The sequence below is a fragment of the Ziziphus jujuba genome, chromosome 9, assembly GCF_031755915.1.
Source record: "Ziziphus jujuba cultivar Dongzao chromosome 9, ASM3175591v1".
In the NCBI taxonomy this organism is placed as follows: domain Eukaryota; kingdom Viridiplantae; phylum Streptophyta; class Magnoliopsida; order Rosales; family Rhamnaceae; genus Ziziphus; species Ziziphus jujuba.
In genome coordinates this window covers 26,509,421-26,529,101 of record NC_083387.1, presented here as the reverse complement: position 1 = coordinate 26,529,101, position 19,681 = coordinate 26,509,421, and the positions used below count along the sequence as shown (strand labels likewise).

The window sequence follows — 19,681 nt, the reverse complement described above, 5'->3', positions numbered from 1 at the left end:
GGTATGGAGTGAGATGTCGTTACTCTTAACTCCAATTTGATTTGCACTGTACATTTATTTTGAAAAAAAAAAAACTTGCTGTTGCTTTGCATGGGTTAAATGAAACGGAGCGTGGCACCTATTTTCAAAAAAAAAAAAAAAAAAAAAAAAAAAAAATAGAACACGAAACTGCAGAGAAGAGAAGCTCCCGCACCTCCAGTTCCAGATCCAGAATCCCTAAACCAGCAGCAGCTCAAGCTCACTCTCGTTCTTCTCTGCAGCCAGCGTGCTCCTCTCTGCTGCCCAACACCTCCAGCAGCCACCCCGCACCTCCAGCAACACAGCCGCTTTCAGGTTCGTTCCTTCTCTTCCTCTCTCATTCTGCGATTTTTGGGTATCACCTCTGCTATATTTTATTTTCTGATTGTAATTTTAATAAGACTATACTAGAGTTGGTTTTATAAATTTGTCCAGGTATGATGCATTACTGTATTTCTGTTCTAAGTAATTGGGATATGGAACTGCATAAAAGTTTTTCTGTCCTGTAGGTTGGGCGTCTCAACTGCATTCAAATATTGTGCATCTCTTGTTAGTAATGTAATGAGGGACGTTTATAAATTTTTTCTGCATGGAATTTTATGAAAATTCTTTTTTATGACCTAGCAATTCTTCAAATATCAAATCTAATCATGGGGACCATGTGGTTTGCATTCTGCTTGTCTTCACATTAGCGGTGCTGTTGCAACAATTTTTTTTGAGCTGCATTGCTGCTTATTGTTGTAGTCTTGTGTTGAACAAAATAGTCTTCTGCATCTTGCTTGGTGCAAAATAATGCCGGATTATACATGAATGCAAAAGAATGTTTGATAATTGCTGTGAATATAATTGATGCATTTATTGTACGGTTGTTTTTCCATTTTTGTGAGTATAACAGTTCAAGTACAGAGATTTGTGGGCAAATGGTCTATGCGATGGGTATAAGCTCCTTGTTGATTTTGAATATAGGTCATTTTATAATGTGAAGTGATTGCTGTTAAGTTGGACAATAGTATATAGAAATTTAGGTGTTTCTGTATTTGTATTATGTTCTAGGCCCTTCATTTGAGGAGCTAGTTTAATGATTTGGTCCTGGTGTTGCTGGTTATGTTTTCAGTTTAACTATGAAGATTAAATTGAAATTCACCAGCCATGCATGTTATTTGAAATCTAATATTCATTAAATCTCATAATCTTAAATGTACGGTGTATGGTTTTTACGTGAAAGGTAGGAAATAAAAACTTGTTTCTTGTGAATTCTGTCATATACATACATGGATATGCATTTGACAATTGGTGTGACATTTACTGTACGAAATTTTTAATGTCATATTAGTTTGGTTCATATAATTCTATGTGAATGTTTTGGTTCTTGACTATAGTTATTTTCTTTGCTTTTTGGATTTTTCTGCATTGTATTTCTTGAATAGACATAGAGCTATGTGAATGACATAAGCTAAATTTGCTTGCAGCAATATGTTAGACGACACTGGAACTCAATTGTACACTCCACAAGTTGTAGAACAAAAAAAGCCAAATGTTAAACAAGAATTTCAAACAATTGAAGAGGCTTTTCAATTTTACAATGCATATGCAAGAGAATGTGGATTTAGTGCAAGAATGAGTACTAGTAAGAGAAAAAAAGGAACAAATGAGCTAATATGGAAACAGTTTGTGTGTTTTAAGGAAGCAAAGACAAATGAACATTATCAGAAGAAAGAAAAACATACAGTTCAAAGATCTGGTGAAAGGAATCGAGGATTAGTTCGAGTTTGCTGCAAAGCTAAGATGACAGTGGTTAAGAGTCAAACAGGACCAAATTGGATTGTTAGTCAATTTGTAGAAGAGCATAACCATGCACTTGCTACTCCAAGCAAGATACATTTGTTAAGATCTCATAGAGTTGTATCAGCTGCAAAAAGAGGTTTGAGCCAACAGTTATCAGAAGCAAATATTCCAATGTGTCAACAAATAAGGGTGCTAGAAATAGAAGCTGGTGGTCCTCAAAATATCGGATGTGTTGAGAAAGATATAAGGAACTATGGACAGAGGGTGAGAGATGAACAAAAAGATAATGATGCAGAATTGTTAATTGAATTTTTTTCTTCTGAGGAAGAAAAAAATCCAACCTTTTACTTTAAGTATGAACTCAATGAAGAAAGCAGGCTTGTTAGATGCTTCTGGGCAGATCCTTTTGCAAGGAGATCGTATCATTTCTTTGGTGATGTAGTAGTGTTTGATACAACTTACAACACGAATAAATACGATATGATATTTGCTCCATTGGCAGGAGTAAACCATCATGGTCAGACTGTTATTTTTGGATGTGCTTTGTTGAGTGGTGAAAAAACCGAATCTTTTGTTTGGTTATTCAATCAATTGTTGGATGCAATGTCGAGGGGTGCACCTCAGGTGATTATTACGGATCAAGATCCTGTAATGACGAAGGCCATTGCTCAAGTTCTTCCATCAACTTGTCATTGATACTGTATCTGGCATATTTTGAATAAATTTGCGGAGAAGATAAATACAATGGTTTATCGGGATAACTATCATTGGTTCAAAAATATAATTTGTAACTCGAAGACTATTGAAGAGTTTGAGACTAGTTGGGCTGAGTTGTTGAAGAATAGTAATTTGGGAGATAATACATGGTTGCGCCAAATGTATGAAATCCGCAACAAGTGGGTTCCTGTTTATTTTAATCATATATTCAATGCAGGAATGTTGAGCAGTCAAAGAGCAGAAAGTTCACATGCATTTTTCAAAAGGTACATCTCAAACAAAAATTCATTGATGGACTTTATTGTACGTTTTAATAGAGCTATTAATCATCAAAGACATGATGAGTTAGTTCCAGATCATATTGATGTGAATGAGCAACCAAAGTTGAAAACTATGTGCCCAATGGAGACTCAAATGGTGAAAATTTACACAAACAGAAATTTTATAATTTTTCAAGATGAGTTATTTGAAAGTTCTGCGTATTTCTTAAGTTGCACGTTTGAGGATGATGAGTCTATGTTTTATAGTGTACGGAAGGCTAGTGGAAGTTGCTCATCAAGGAATAGACAGCTTAAATATAATAAACTTTCAGATTCTGTGTCATGTAGTTGTAGGCTATTTAACTTTAATGGAATTCCATGTAGATATATATTAGCCTAGTTTCGAATTAAACAAGTCATATTTTTGCCAAGCGAATACATTCTTAGGAGATGGACAAAAAGTGCAAAAATTGGTGAAGTGTGGGATAACAATGGTCAAGAAATGAATGACCATGACGATATGTCATTGGTGACTAGGCATGCAAGTTTATCTCGAGCTTGTTCTAATTTAATTGATGATGCATCTCTTACAGTTGAGGGTACCAAATTTATTTTGAATGAGATTGAATTGCTACGTGGTAAAATTAAAGAAATGAATGGTGATGGAATGACAGTGCCAGAAACAACTAGCAAAAGAAGTACAAAAGAGCTTTCAAGTATTAATAATCCGTCACATGTACGATCAAAAGGATGTGGGAAAAGATTTAAAAATCCAAAAGAGATGTTAGTTTCAAAATCACACTTTTGTCGAGGATGTGGACTTCGTGGACAGCAACACAATAAGAGGAATTGTCCTCGTGTAACAGCCTAGTACCACCCGCATCAAGATATTGTCCTCTTTGGCCCAGGGTTCACTCCCTCTCTCCCCCCTGGCCTCAAGGTTTTGTTAAAACGCGTCTTGAAGGGAGATGTATCCACAGCCTTATAAAGACCGCTTTGTGCCCCTCTCCAACCGATGTGGGATGTTACAATCCTCCCCCCTTGGGGCCCAGCATCCTCGCTGGCACATCGATCCGGGTCCGGCTCTGATACCACTGTAACAGCCCAGTACCACCCACATCAAGATATTGTCCTCTTTGGCCCAGGGTTCACTCCCTCTCTCCCCCCTGGCCTCAAGGTTTTGTCAAAACACATTTTGAAGGGAGAGGTATCCACAGCCTTATAAAGACCGCTTCGTGCCCCTCTCCAACCGATGTGGGATGTTACAATCCTCCCCCCTTGGGGCCCAGCGTCCTCGCTGGCACACCGATCCGGGTCCGGCTCTGATACCACTGTAACAGCCCAGTACCACCCGCATCAAGATATTGTCCTCTTTGGCCCAGGGTTCACTCCCTCTCTCCCCCCTGGTCTCAAGGTTTTGTCAAAACGCGTCTTGAAGGGAGAGGTATCCACAGCCTTATAAAGACCGCTTCGTGCCCCTCTCCAACCGATGTGGGATGTTACACCTCGGTTGCAAGAAAGGTAAATATATGAGATTCTCTCTTAGATATATATATATATATATATTAAGCAAAAAATAATTTTATATATGCAAGATAATTTTATTCATATAATTTTTCAGCTTTGTAATATATATTTTATTTTTTTATCATATAAATCTACAACGAATGACCAAGACATCAATTCCAATTCGGCAAGTGAAGATGATGACTTAACTTCTCATGCTGGTAATTTCTTCTATATGAATAGACATAAACTTTTTATTATGCTGGTAATTTGAATCCTCATAATGTTATTTTTATTGTAGGATCAAATTTACATGGTGCAAAAAGATCGTAATTGTCATATCGTGGAAGCTATGTGACCAGGAAGATTGATAGGAGATTATGAATATCAATATGAATTTGAAAGCTGGTTGTATGAAAACTATGTGTAATGTATGAGAACTATGTGTAATTTGGTCACTTTGATTATTTAAACATATGCTGGTTTTTGGACCTATGTGTAATGTGTCACATTTTGTAGTTTTTAAAGCAACTTCTGTAGAATTATTCATATTCAAATTATAATTATATTTTTATTATTATATATTTAAATCTGAAAAATATAAAAGTTAGTTCATCTTATTATATAAAAACTGATTTTTCATATACATATATATTGATAGTAAGCATTTGTTTGTGGAAACTAAGTTATATAGCTTTTATATTTTTCGGCTCATAAACTATGTTATGTAATTGTTTGTTTGTTTTTAAAATAAAAGTTGCTATTTGATTGCCAGTGTATGACCGTTCAATAATTTTTACACATATCAAATACAATTTTTACACATATCAATTTTTACAATTTTTACACATTGCTTCAAATTCCTCTAATAATTGTCAAACATACTTTCAAGTACAAATTATTACATATCATTTCTAATAAATCTACATATTCTTATAAAAATAACAAATTGATATGGTAGCTATAACAATGACAGTTAGAAATCTCCAGTCATAGTCGCTTTTCCTTTGATGCTGCTGCTTTTCTGTCAAGATTTTAAGTAGACCCTTGGCAGTATAATTCAACTCCCTTACATTATTATTTAGACTAACCATTTCATTAATCAACATTTCTGTCTCCGTTTTGTTCATGTTTCCATGTGTATGATGTATTTCATCATCCCATACAAACTTTCTACAATATTTACCATCCTGCATAACATTCATATGGTGAATAAATAATTGATCCACTAATTTCATAACACAATATCATATATAATTTTTATATTTACCTTATTATTATAGCATTTTCAAAATTTTCTATTTGGATTTTTTTCGGAACGAGATATCTGCAGTTTCATATAACCACCACAAGCACACTTTTGTTGCCAAGCACTTTCATTTATATTGGATGTTGACATATCATCAAAGTCCAGGTTACCTGCCACTTTATCGGAAAAAGGAAGCCTCAAAGTCATTAAAGTTGCTAACAAAGAGGAGCCTGTGTGATCAACAATGTAACACCCCGTCCCGAACCATGTCGGAATTTTTGCATGTTGACCGAGGTTGACCGTTGACCGTTGACCGAAGGGGTCAAAAGTTGACTTTTTGATCCGGTTGAAATTTTAGGTTGACTGAGGTACCGTTACAAAGTACACGTTGGCACGAGTTCGTAGACTGGTAGCACGTTGAAAACAGAGCTACGGTTTGAAAGTTTTGAGCAAAACAAGTTGAGGTCCAAACTGTCCAAGGGGTGCCGGAGTTGACTTTTTATTCATGCAAGGTTGAGCTTTGACTCATGCATGGTTGTGAAGTGCTCATCGATACGAGTCCGTAGATTGGCGGCACGTCCGATTTGGGCATGTGGTTTGAAAGTTATGGACCTGTAAAGTTTTTCAAATACTGTATTATTTTATTATTATTTTTACACGCATAACGATGTGCCACGTGTGACTCAATGAAGGTGGCCATGTGTCACCATGATGAAATGCCACATATCAACCATGTGTAAAATCAAATTATTTTTATTATTATTTTAAATAATAATATTAGTATTTAATTATTTTTTTATATATATTTTATTTTATTTCTTTTCTTTTCTTTTTCCTTTTCTTTTTCTTTTTCTTTTCCCCAGTGGGAAAACACCTTTTTCTTTTTTCTTTGTCTTTTTCTTTTTTCCTTTTCTTCCTTCTCTTCCCCGACCCATCAACAAAAAAACGCAGAATTTCTCTTCTCCCTTTCTCTCTCCTTTCACTCTCACCCTCTCCCCGTTTGACCGGTGTTTCGCCGGATTTCAATCCCCAGAATGCTACACGCGCCAGCCACCGTCCAAGCCCGCCACCTCGCGACCTCGGCCACCAAATTTCCCGGCCAGCCGCCACCGGAAGCGCCCAGATCGGGCCGGCGAAGTCGCGGCGGCGGGTGGAAATTTTTCCGGTGATTCTAGCCGTTTCCGACCAACCCAGCCCGTCCCATACCTCTATCCCACTATTTTCGACCCCTCTGAGTCCATTTCCGGGGTTAGATTGCCCAAAATCCCCACCGTTTGAAAGATCCCTCAAGATCAAAACCGGCCGAAACTTCCCGACCAAATTCCGGCCACCTCCGGCGGAATTGGGGTCGATGGAGACCGGATTTGTGATCCTCGTCCCACGAGCTTCAATTCGGTATATTATTTGCCTATTTTGGTTAACGTTTGTGTTTGACCCCCCGGATACCGGGTATTATTTACCCGAATAAAATATTATTTTATTTGACTGTCTGTGAATTTTGTTCTAGGAGCACCAATGAGTCGTGAAATTGATCCCGTAGTGGATCGTGGGTTAATTGTGTGCTTCAGGTGAGTGACCCACCTTCAAATTAATTTTGGAGAATTTAATTTGTGAATATAGTATGTGTGTGATTTAAATATTTGGAATTTAATTTCTATGTGCCAAATATTTATTGGATTTATTGTGGAATTATTTATGAATTTATTGGATTTAAGAAAATGTGCATTTTACAAATTTATGCCATGTGAAATTATTTTATGGTTTTGAGGATTTTGAAATTGGTGTGGTTTTAATGGTAAATTGGGCACGATTTGATTTTCAAATATTTCAAGGAAAATATTTGGTTATGTTGGTGATTTCAATTTTTATAAAATATGCCCATGGAATATTATGAGATTTGATTATGATATTTCGAGAAATTATTTATGCTTGGAAAAATGTGGATATTTGAATTGGTGGATTTGGGAGTTGGTGGATTTGAAAATCATGGAATTTATGGTGTTGATTATAAAGAAATTACGGAGAATTTCCGGGTTCAAGCGGATGGATTATACCCGCTCTATTTATGCAAAATGTGAGTTTTGATATACAAATTAAATATGTGAATTTTATGATTTTTAGATGCACCGTGCACGTACTGGTGTTCTGTTTATATGTGATATGGTTAGTGTGCACACGGTTGTGATTAGCGCGCAGGTGGGTGTGATTAGCGCGCAGGTGATGTGATTAGCGCGCAGGTGGGTGTGATTAGCGCGCGGTTGATATTATGAGGGTGTCCTGTGGTTGCCATCGGATGAGGGTGGCCACCCCCCCATGGCCGGGACACCAGGTTAGCAGCGGCGCAGTGGGACGCCACGCGACCGTATGCTGGTTTCTTTCTATAACCTCCTGTGTGGCGGTACCTTGGGACGCTGGGCACTGTTGGCGCCACTGGTATATAGTGGGTGCATCAACTGATTTTCAGAACTGTGTTTTAAAAATAAAATGTTTTAAAACTGTATTGGAGTTAAAATATAATTATTACTGTTCGGATATTTATTTGATGTCTTGGTTTTCGGGGAATATGAATAATGGGTTTTGTGAAAATGTTTTAAAAGGGGAACCTTTCCAACTGAGAGAATTGTAAGGGTTTTGAGAGAAAATATTATTTCCAAATAATTATTATTTATATACCTATTACTGTGGTATTATATTGTATAGTAGTAGGGTCGCTCACTGAGATGATTAGCATCTCACACTCTTAAATTTCGTTCCTCTAGGTACCAGGTTGTCGGTGTTCATTCGGAGCGGACTTGATCTTCGTCGCTGTTTTAGTTCGGCAGTACCCGTTTATTCTTTTATTGCAGTTGTAATATTTCTTTCACTCTTGTTGTATTTATCTTGCACTGGATTACTGTATTTATTTTGAAGTGCTACAATTTGTGGAACAATTTGTAGTATTGTGGGAGGAATAAGGGGATATTTTTGAAGTGTGTTTTCAGTGCAGGTAAATTTGTGGTAAGTAAATCCCTTAGGGGAGGTGCTGCCGGATTTTCCGTTGGAAGGTCCGGTGGTATTTCCCTGGGATCAGGGCTTGTCTAGGGTTCCGGGGAAGGAATTCTGGACGGGTCCTGACAAACAACCAATGCAGTACAAGTTACCAGCTAATTTTATCAGTCAAGGGGATACCAATTCACATATCATCATGGGGCAAGATTGAAGATCCAGTAGCAAAAAAAAAAAAAAAAAAAAAAAAAATAGAATATAAGTTAAGTAATATAGCGTAAATATGCAATAGATATGACATGGTACTGCATGCCAATATACATCATTCAACTGCAGAACTGATGGGCATTCATTCTCATATCATGCTGCATATTACTAACTAAAACACACTGGAAGTAAAAAGAGTTAAAAACTAGAGAAAACTTCAAACAAAACTACGAGAAAGTTCAAAAACCGAAGAGATCAGATAATCATTATCATTGAAATACACCATATTACATCAACCATGCAAGTAAAACTGGGCGTCAGAAGCTATCATCACATCTCCCGTCATTCCAGGTGAATCAAATTAACCATAAACAAAAACAGAAAATATGTATCAAAGGAATTAAAGAATTAATAAGAAAACTAAATAGAAATTATTTGCTCAAAAATAACTGGGGTCAGATAAAAATGTCAATCCCCACCTTGCAATAATAGTTGAAAAGAAAAAAACATAACCTGCAGAAAAACCCTTTTAGACAAATTAAACAACAATTATAATTAACTGAAAACATAACCAGCAACACCAGGACAAATCATTAAACTAGCTCCTCAAATGAAGGGGCTAGAACATAATACAAATACAGAAACACCTAAATTTCTATATACTGTTATCCAACTTAACAGCAATCACTTCACATTATAAAATGACCTATATTCAAAATCAACAAGGAGCTTATACCCAACGCATAGACCATTCGCCCACAGATCTCTGTACTTGAACTGTTATACTCACACAGATGGAAAAACAACCATACAATAAATGCATCAATTATATTCACTGCAATTATCAAACATTCTTTTGCATTCATGTATAATCCGACATTATTTTGCACCAAGCAAGCTGCAGAAGACTATTTTGTTCAACACAAGACTACAACAATAAGCAGCAATGCAGCTCAAAAAAAATTGTTGCAACAACAAAGCTGATGTGAAGAGAAGCAGAATGCACAATATTTGAATGCAGTTGAGACGCCCAACCTACAGGACAGAAAAACTTTTATGCAGTTCCATATCCCAATTACTTAGAACAGAAATATAGTAATGCATCAGGACAAATTTATAAAACCAACTCTTGTAAAGTCTTATTAAGCAATAATTACAATCAGAAAATAAAATATAGCAGAGGTTATACCGTAACAGAGATCAAATATGTCTCTTCCTTTTAACTCAGAGATGGTAAAAATGAAATTACTAGGAAAAGAAAAAATTAACAAATAAGATTAAGTAATGGAATATATAACCACCTATCGGAGTCAAGACTAACTGGTTATTCACAAAAGTAAGAATGCATCAACTATCAAGTAACATAAACTTCCCCCTACCGCCCCAAATTTAAAAAAAAAAAAAAAAAAAAAAGACAAAGTGTCATAAATAAATTGCAGAAAATAAAAAATCATAAATAGAACTTGCATTTTCTATAAAGATCAAAAGAGCACAAAACCAATATCAATTGTTTGCGTATCTGCTAAGCATTCTTTCTTTTGGTATAATCGGTTTGATGATACCCAAAAATTACAGAATGAGAGAGGAAGAGAAGGAACGAACCTGAAAGCGGCTGTGTTGCTGGAGGTGCAGGGTGGCTGCTGGAGGTGTTGGGCGGCAAAGAGGAGCACCCTGGCGGCAGAGAAGAACGAGAGTGAGCTTGAGCTGCTGCTGGTTTAGGGATTCTGGATCTGGAGCTGGAGGTGCGGGAGCTTCTCTTCTCTGCAGTTTCGTGTTCTGTTTTTTTTTTTTTTTTTTTTTTTTTGAAAATAGGTGCCACGCTCCGTTTCATTTAACCCAGGCAAAGCAACAGCAAGTTTTTTTTTTTCAAAATAAATGTACAGTGCAAATCAAACGGGGGTTAAGAGTAACGGCATCTTACTTTATACCGTGTGAGAAATCTCACTTCATAGCAATTCTCTATATATATATATATGTATACATCGACAAAAGCAAAAATTAAAATTAAAACAAAAACTTGCCCAGTATTTTTTTCAGCTTCTCCTGCCCCGTTTCCACAAAAGCCTAAATTACTAGAATTGAAAAATAATAATAATAATTTTTTTTCTCTAACTAATTAACGTGCTTTCTTAACAATAATAAAAAAATTATTGTTTTACCCTTTTTGATAATTTTGTTTACATTTTTATTTAAAATTATTGCATTTTGGTATCTTGGATTTTAAAAGTTTAATAAGTTAGACTTTTAATTTTCAATCTTTGATTTTTTTTACTTGTTACATATTGATTCAATATTCAATTTGGAATAACAAATTGATAACAATTTTATCTAACTGCTTCTTTTCTTTCTTCACATATTCTCCCGCTTTCAATTCTATTATAGAAACAAATTGGTAGATGGAAGGTTAACAATTTTTTTGACCAAATTGTAGATTAAATTAATTTGCATCAAATTAAAAAATAAAAAATTTATATAACTACCTTTAAAAGTTAATAACCTAAATTGTAAAACTTTAAAAATGAAATGGTATTCAAATGTAATTAATTTTCTTGTCTAACTAATTAATGTGCTTACATTTTTAGATACTCCCCAGCAGTTTATGTTAAATAGCTGGTGCCTATAATAGTATTATGTTTTTGCAATCTTTGTTATAAAGAAGATTAGGTTTTAACGTAAAACAATATATTGTATTGTAAAAGATCTTCATTATGGAACATGTTATCTAACGTGGCGCATTATAAAAAGGATAGATCTTCTCTAAGTAAAATTATATATATATATATATATATATATATATATATATATGTATAGATATACATTTCTTTGTTAAGTTGACTTTTTAATTAATTGCCCCTTTTCTGTTATCAATTTCATCTGGCCATGACAGATTTTAACACCCCGATGCCATAAGCATCCTCCTAATTCAGCCTTATAATAACAAGCACTGGACACTGAAAAAGAGAAAATAATAAAAAAATTACAATACGACGACATTGTTTAAAAGCATGCAGACAATCGCTTTCCTCGCCATACGTCCTCATAGAAGGCATTAAAATATCTCTATTTATTCTTCCATGTTCATATCTCTTCCATCTCTTTTGCTTCATAGTATTTAGTAAAATAATAATAGCCAATATATATAAATAACTGATTCTTATCAGTTCCGTCTCTATCAAAAATTGTTAGTTCGAATTATTTAGTAAGATAACTTTTCTAGTTTTGGACATACAAATTGAGGAAGATGTTTTCTGCTCCAAACCTGATTGCTAGTAATATAACTTTGTAAAATTAAAAACATATACTGAGTGCTCATTTGTGAATGATTATAAAATGTCTAAATCATTTTTGGAAAGATTAAAGCATGCACTTTTTGATATATATATATATATATATATGAACTCATTTTTAAGAGAGATTTTGTTTATGAAAAATTACTTATTTGTGATTTTCAAGAAACCAATTTATAAAAAAAATTCAAAAAAAAGAGTAATTTTTGGAAATCATTTTTAAATGGATTTAAAGGAGGGAAATGTAGATTAATCCAGAGATATTCTTTTAATGTGACAATTGTTGAAATTGATATTCTTGGCATTTAACATGTTAATATGTTCCTATTTTATATTGAGAATATGTTTTCAATAGAACATTACTCTCTATATAATTAAAATATAATATATATATATAACCAAAAAGATTCTAATATCAACCCCATGGTTTTCCTTTGGGGCTCTTTGCTGTTATCTTATCCCATATCATATTCCTTAACTCCTCCTCACTCTATCCCTAACACCATGTTTTAAGTGAAAGACATGTAAAACGCAAGGTGAGGAATATATATATATATATATATATACACCATTTCATCATGAGCATGCCTTTGTTCCTTCATCGCATTTCAAACCAGCAGCTCATTTCTCACTTTGTTTACCAATTTTGAAAATGGACCTTAATTTTTATGTTCTTAACTTTGGTGAGGTAAATCAGAGAAAAATGGAGATACAACATCCAGGTCATGAGCATCCATTGGTCCTGTTCAAGGGATCTGATATTTTCATTGAAGGTGTTTGTCACATATGCTCTGACGACATCTTGGATGCAATTCACTATGCCTGTCTTGAGTGCAACTATTACCTTCACTTTCCATGTGCTGTACCATTCTTGCGCGAGATCGAACACCCTTTTCATCCTCATGATTATTTACGTCTGATTTCTTCTGATGTTAAGCGATTTGGCCTCCGGTGTAGAATTTGTAACACGAAATTCGATAGTTCCTTCTTTTACGTGTGTCATGGTTGCAAATCTGTTGTCTGTATATATTGTGTTCTAAGAACGCCCACTGCAACATGTGAAAACAAAGACAAGGGTTGGGATCAACCTTTTTGTCATAAGCAACCGATGGAAGTTTTAGGGGTCAAGAAATATGATGTAGATGAAGCTATGATCAAGTGCTATTTATGTGAGTTATCTTTATCAAGTAGCACTAGTCAAGCCTATAGTTGCAAAATATGCAAATATTTCTTTCACAAATCATGTCTTGAGTTACCTTCTAAGCTAAGGCATCCCTTTCATCTAAAGCATTCTTTGATTCTTAAAGTAGTTGGGGCAAATGCAGACAATACTAGATGCCATTTATGTGACAAAACATGTGTCAACTTCATCTTTGCTTGTCCTCTATGCCACTTTTATGTGTGTGTAAGATGCTTGTCTTCGAGACCAACTATAATGTATCAAGGTCACAATCACCTCCTATATCTTGTAGACAAATTAGCTTATAAAGATGACACCATTAGATGTTGCAGTGCCTCTTATACCTATTGTCAGCCATTGGTGAGTGCCCCTAATGAACTTGTCCATACTGAACGTTACTTATTTTTTTGTGAAAATTGTAACTTCAGCGTGCATTTGCTTTGCGGTCCATTGCCATGTGTCATTAAGCATAATTGTCATCTTCATCCACTTATACTTTTTGAGTCAATCGTTGAAGATTATTCGGGTGAAAACTATTGTGATGCTTGCGAGACGGAAAGAGATCCACGAATTTGTGTATACTATTGTGAACAGTGCAAATATATTGCTCATGTCCATTGTGTGTTATCTGAGGTAAGCAAGTGTTTATTCGTAATTGATTTTTATAAATAAATATTTAACAAATCTATGCTTTATATATTATTGGTATTCATATTTTTATTAATTCATGAATTTAATATTAACTAAACAGTCAATAAAATATTGATAAAAATTTAAACAGGGCACATTAAAATTGGGTTATTGATTAGAATATCAAATTCGAACCCCTAATATATATATATATATATATTTGTTGGAGTATTTAAAATTTAGCCAGATGTTGTTAGACAGGACTTCTAGTGGTTTAGTCTAATCCACTCCAATCATGCATTACAAACAGGATAAAAGTATAAGAACTACCACGATGCACACAAGTAATTTTGTGTTAAAGCTTGAATGAATTGAAAGTTATTTAATTATCTTTAATAATTTGCACGCCAACTAGTTTGTTCATTAACCAATGCTTTTTATTCATGTCCAAAAAGTAAAATATAATTAAGTACTTCTTATTTTTTTAAATTAATTTACTTTAGATAGACCGGCATGCAAAAGGAGGTTCACTTTTTTTTTCTTTTTTTTTTTCCCTGGAAGAAAAATACTTTAATTAGACGACTGTTACAGAAGAGATAATAAATTCATAATCAACTTTCACGTTTGTTTAATCAATAAGACTATTAAACAAAGTATATAGACACAATCAATTTAAATGCTTTGTCCTTTCCTACTGTTATTTTTTTATTTATTATATAGATATATACAAACTGATGCTAGATATATTTTTTAAAAGATTTCAATATTTATATATGATTCAGGTTGTACGTGCACTACAGGGAGATTGTAGAGATGTCGATCTTCGGATTGTGAAACAAATGAAGTTGGTTACAAAAACAGATCACCATGATGATACAATGCTTGAGAATGAAAGAAGGAACATTGAAGAGTCAAAAGAGAAAGAGAAGCAGAAACCTATATTGTTATCTATTATTCTTTCAGCAGAAAAGGATTTGGGTGTTGATGCTAATTTGGAATTTAGGATAGACGAGGAAGAGGAAAACGAAGTTAACAATGAGATAGAGGGAATTAGCGAAAGTGAAAAGTACCGGAGAGGGTTGTGCATAATGTATTTGTTAATCGAAAAAAATAGATACATTGTAGATCAAAAAAGCAATTTAGCTAAAGGAGAAGATGATGAAGATCAACAAATTGAAAAAAGAATCCAAGAGTTTTCCTCCGATAAGAGTTTTGAAGAGCTCCTTAATAAGCTTAACAACTTCGATTATCCTACAAGGTGGAGTAAAGTAACGCTCAAAGAGTTGAGATTGGAGCTTGTGAATGTTGGATATTATAAGATACCTTGGAATTTGGCTCATGTTCTTAAACATCTACTTGCCAAGTATGGAGATATTAGTGGTGATGATCAAAAAACAAGTAAGCTTAAGCCAGATACTAAAAGTCTTATTTACTTCCTTTTATGTAGACTCTTACATGGCATGTCAAGAATAATGCTTGTTGATGTAACTGAAAATCTTCTTGGAGATTGGTATTCTTGCCTCCGATTATTGAAATCTAAAGGATTTAAAGTTGAGTTTATCAATTCTGCTCTTGAACAACTTGTACATGCTTATATTGGTTTTCGAACAAATAGAGATGCTATCAAGACAAAAATAAACCAAAAGATTTTAGATCTAGAACATAATATTGCAAAATTAGAAGCTAAGCTGAAGAAGTATAAGGAATATCGTGACATATGTGATAGACATGCCATTTTTAGTTGTCGTGATGGAGGCTCTAAAAAAACCAATTACTCAATGGAAGAAGAATATTTGAACGGGGCTTCGAAAATGAAGTGGAAAATTGTGGCGGATTATTTGGGGTTGAGCTGATTCAAACTCGAGAACAGTATCACGTGAGAAAATAATGGTTTTGTCGCTCGACTTTTCCTTAGAGATGGCTTATTGTTGTACAAATACAATAATTACATATGGTCCTGTATAAAATATACTGTGCTTTTTTTTTTCTTTTTTCCTTTTTTTTTTTTTATATCCATATTTTCTTTCAAAAGCTACCAAGACTATTGGATTGTATGTATTTGACAAAGAATCAAACATGCTAATTTTTTTCTTGGTAAATTCAAACATGTTAATTTGATATACTTGAAATATCTACTTTTGGTATATTGTTAAAGTCATAATAATAAGTGGGATGAATCATAGTGAGTTAAATGGGTACAATGGTTTTAGTTTGATAATCTCCTGACACTTGGAAACAAACAAATGGAAAAACCAAGATTTGTTTTCGTTCTTTCTTTTTCATCTTTCTTATATATTGATCTTCAAAGAAATAGAGTTGAAAATGATTTCAAAACAAACGAAAAAATTGCAAATTTAGAAACTAAGCTGATATATAAGAAATATGGTTGAGTGTATTAAAAACTTGGGATTTTTAAAAGCTCTTAAACAACTAATTACTCATGAATGGAAAAGTTTCTTGATGATGCTTGAAATTGAAATGGAAATTTATGGGTGATTGTTTGTTCTAATGCAATAGTTGTTTGCGCGCGCATGTAGTGTTTCATATATATATATATAAACACATGTCTATTTATTTTCCTTTTCCCAGTTGAAGTCTTTTTTTTTTTTTTTTTTTAATTTATTCAAAATTGTCACACTTAGTATGTTCCACCTTGCATAAAGCCATACATTAGATAAATAAACTCATGTGCTTACCAAAAAAAGAATAATAATAATAAATCATATACACCAGTAAAAAAGAACCATACAATAGATATAAAAAAAATAAAATAAAAACTAAAAAAATCATGTGCTTTAGCAAGGTTATAATCCTTATAGGCACAGTTCAATAGTAAAAGTCATTGCAAATATCGAATCTAATGATAAAAAACATTATTTCTTTCTATAACAATGTGTTTAGATTTTCCTGTTTTCAATATCATTTAAAAACAAAAGAAAAGTAAGATTACAAATTTATAATAACAGGATAGATGATTTGATGAATGTGACATAGAATGTCCCTTTATAAATTTATAAATATGTATACTCAATGATTACTATTTCACTGATCCATTTACTTAGAAGTTAGAAGAGATTAGTGACTCAGACATGCAACAATTTTTCCATCTTGCTTAAAAAAACTAATAATAAAATTACTGAGAAAAAAAAAAAAAAAAGAAATTACATCAGATAAATTAACATTTTTTTCTCGACCTTTTCTCTCTGTCTCTTCACATGGTGGTGACTGAGGAATCGACGATGACAATGATGATCGGCGAGAGATTTTTTTACGAGTTTACCGATCCGTCATTTTTCGATTTGTTCAAGCGCCGAGACTGACGGATCGATTCTGGTAAGACCGGAGGCTTTCTTTCTTTTCTTCTTTTTGAAGATTTTTCTTGCGAACATTTTTAGCTTTTGTCTCGTGTTTGGAATCTATTAAGGAAAAGACAAAATGGAAACTAAAGAGAGAGAGCGACTTTTTTACTCCGGTATTTAATGGTTTGCATTAGGCTTTTTTTTTTTTTTTTTTTTTTTTTTCAATTCATATGGATTTTTAGGGTTTCGTTTTAGTTTCAAGGTTTTAAAAAATTGGGGGAAAATGATAAACGAAAAATAAGAAACTGCAGCCAGATCTATTTTCGGTTTAATTTTTGGAAAATACAAAAAAAAAAAAAAAGAAAAAAAAAAAAAGAAGCATCTCTTGTGTTTGCTTGTTGGTTTGTTTGAAAATTTTCTTAAACGAAGATATTTCTAGTCATAGTTTCCAGTTTGTCTTTATTTTGTGCAGTTCTCACTGCTTTGCCTGGAAATGAAAGTAACAGAGTATTTGGGTACTGATCATAAGATGCTCCACTTTAAAAAGGTATGCCCAGTAGTAATGATTTTTAGATAAACAAATGTGGAAAACATTAGTATTTGGTATTAATTTTCCTGGATCATTTTGCCCCCCTACTGATTAATTGAGATTCAATAAGAGTGTTATATTGTCATAATTTGTAGCATTAGAGAGTGAATTGTGGTGGATGTCTAAGTGTATGAAATTGTAATTGCAAATTCATATTACTTTATTGTCTTTGATGATGGATTGGTTTTAGTCTGGTACTGTTTTATTGTGTGATAATAAATATTTCGAATGTGAATGTCTTCCTCAACGTTTCTGTAAAGCAGGAACTCATTTACAAGAAGATCCTGGAAATACAAAAGCCAAAAACAGAGCAAACTGACACAAAGATTGAGTGGGAACTTTTATAATAACAGCTATTACTGCCCTGCCCTTCATCATCTTAACGTGCTAGGTAGTTAATATTCTTTTTCCTGTTATTTTCAATGAGTATTTCTACTATAGAGCTTTTAGAAATTTGATCTTTTTATATTGTAGATTCCAACTATAATCTGCGAGCTTCTAAAAATTTGTTCTTGTGAAGTAAGAGGCATCAGATCCTTAATATTTTAAAAAAATATATATATAATACCCAATCACATACCGTTTTTGTATTTTTAATATGTAAAGTTTACAATTTTACATAGAGAGAGCCTAGTGATAAAGTCCATGATAAGGATAGATATAAATTTTAAAAATAAAATGGTTAACTGTTAGTATTGAAATTTGAATGAATAGGTGATTATAACATACATCATAGCATGCAATTGGTGGGGAATGTATATATTATCTTTACTTTTGGCGCTCACTTTCATGGATGATATCATAATATGCATATTAACATTGATTATTGATGATGAGAACTATCAAAGTAGGAGCCTAGTATAGTCTTCTGTGGTCTTTGTATATATACATATGTATATATATATATATATATATATATTGTATCTAGGTTTTGTATGTTTGGTTGTGTGAAGATGATCTAATACTAAGAATGGATGATTATTTAGGTTTGGGAGAGGAGATACCATGCCGGGATTGGCAGGGGCTCTTCTTCTCCCCTGTGGTTGTGTTGGTGTTTTCTGCTTTCCGCCTCCCCCTGCATTCCTTTTATTTCTGCTCTCTTCAATTTTTTTTTTTTTGGCCATCTTTCTTCCCTTTACTTTTTTCTTATCTAATTTTTCTCTCTGGTTTTAGTTTTTTACATTTTTCTCTAAATTTCTCTCTATATTTCTTCCTCTGCTTTTTCTCTGCTTTTTCTCTATTTAATTCTTTCTCTTTACTAAATTCTCTATTTATTTTATTTCTCCGCTTTCCCTTTTTTTATTTTTCTCTTTAATTGCTTTGTCACCTTCACTTTTCTCACTTTACTTTTTTCTCTCCAGTTTTATTTACAGTCTCTCTTCTCTCATTTTATCTTTATGGCACTAAATGAAAAACAAAGCTTGATAAACTATAGAGAAATGTTGTAGAGAAAAGGAAGTGTGAGGAAACAAAGGATAGAGAATGTAGTGAAATTGTGAAAAGAAAGAAAGGATGAGATGTGTAAGGAAAAAGAAAGCGGAAGCGAATAGGAAAGGGTCTTGAAATGGAGAAACTAGGGGAAGAAAAAAAATAGGAGAGAAGTAGAGAAAAAATGAAAAGAGAATAGGAGAGAAAGTGTGGTTTGAGGTAGAGAAAAGAATGCCTAGAGAGAAAATGGAGAAATGGAGAGAGTTGGGAAAGAGAATGATGAGAGGAAAAACACAAAAATAGGAGAGAAAGCAGAGGGGGTAATTTTATTTATTTATTGTCTTTTGTTTATTTTTATTTTGTTTTTCCTATTACCATGCAACTTTTTATTTGAATGTGCCTTGTATTTTTATTTTACTTTTTATTCCTCTACTATTTGAATGAATAATTCATCACGCTTAGAATTTCAGCATATTAGAATTTTAGAAATGTATCAACTTGTTATATCGTAAAAATACTAAAAGATAATAATAATAATAAG

General features: G+C 33.4%; 1 protein-coding gene, 1 long non-coding RNA gene and 1 other non-coding gene across 6 annotated transcripts; 2 read left to right on the top strand and 1 right to left on the bottom strand.

Moving 5' to 3' along the window:
* Positions 1 to 8,979: 8,979 nt before the first annotated feature.
* Positions 8,980 to 9,065, bottom strand: LOC125421706 (small nucleolar RNA U31b). The gene has a single exon (XR_007240017.1). It is a non-coding gene; the product is annotated as a small nucleolar RNA U31b (small nucleolar RNA).
* A 3,550-nt stretch (positions 9,066 to 12,615) lies between these two features.
* LOC112489657 (uncharacterized) lies at positions 12,616 to 15,795 on the top strand. The gene is made up of 2 exons (XM_025068505.3): positions 12,616 to 13,827; positions 14,607 to 15,795. Exons 1-2 carry the CDS (start codon positions 12,667 to 12,669, stop codon positions 15,675 to 15,677), a joined length of 2,232 nt encoding a protein of 743 aa, XP_024924273.3. The 5' UTR covers positions 12,616 to 12,666; the 3' UTR covers positions 15,678 to 15,795.
* A 1,058-nt stretch (positions 15,796 to 16,853) lies between these two features.
* Positions 16,854 to 19,609, top strand: LOC107404094 (uncharacterized). 4 transcript variants are annotated; one of them, XR_007243079.2, is made up of 4 exons: positions 16,854 to 17,157; positions 17,596 to 17,670; positions 17,976 to 18,103; positions 19,074 to 19,609. It is a non-coding gene; the product is annotated as an uncharacterized LOC107404094 (long non-coding RNA). The 4 variants fall into 4 exon arrangements; XR_007243078.2 differs by lacking the exon at positions 19,074 to 19,609 and adding an exon at positions 18,699 to 19,067; XR_009640794.1 differs by lacking the exon at positions 19,074 to 19,609 and adding an exon at positions 18,187 to 18,302.
* The last annotated feature ends 72 nt before the right edge of the window (positions 19,610 to 19,681 follow it).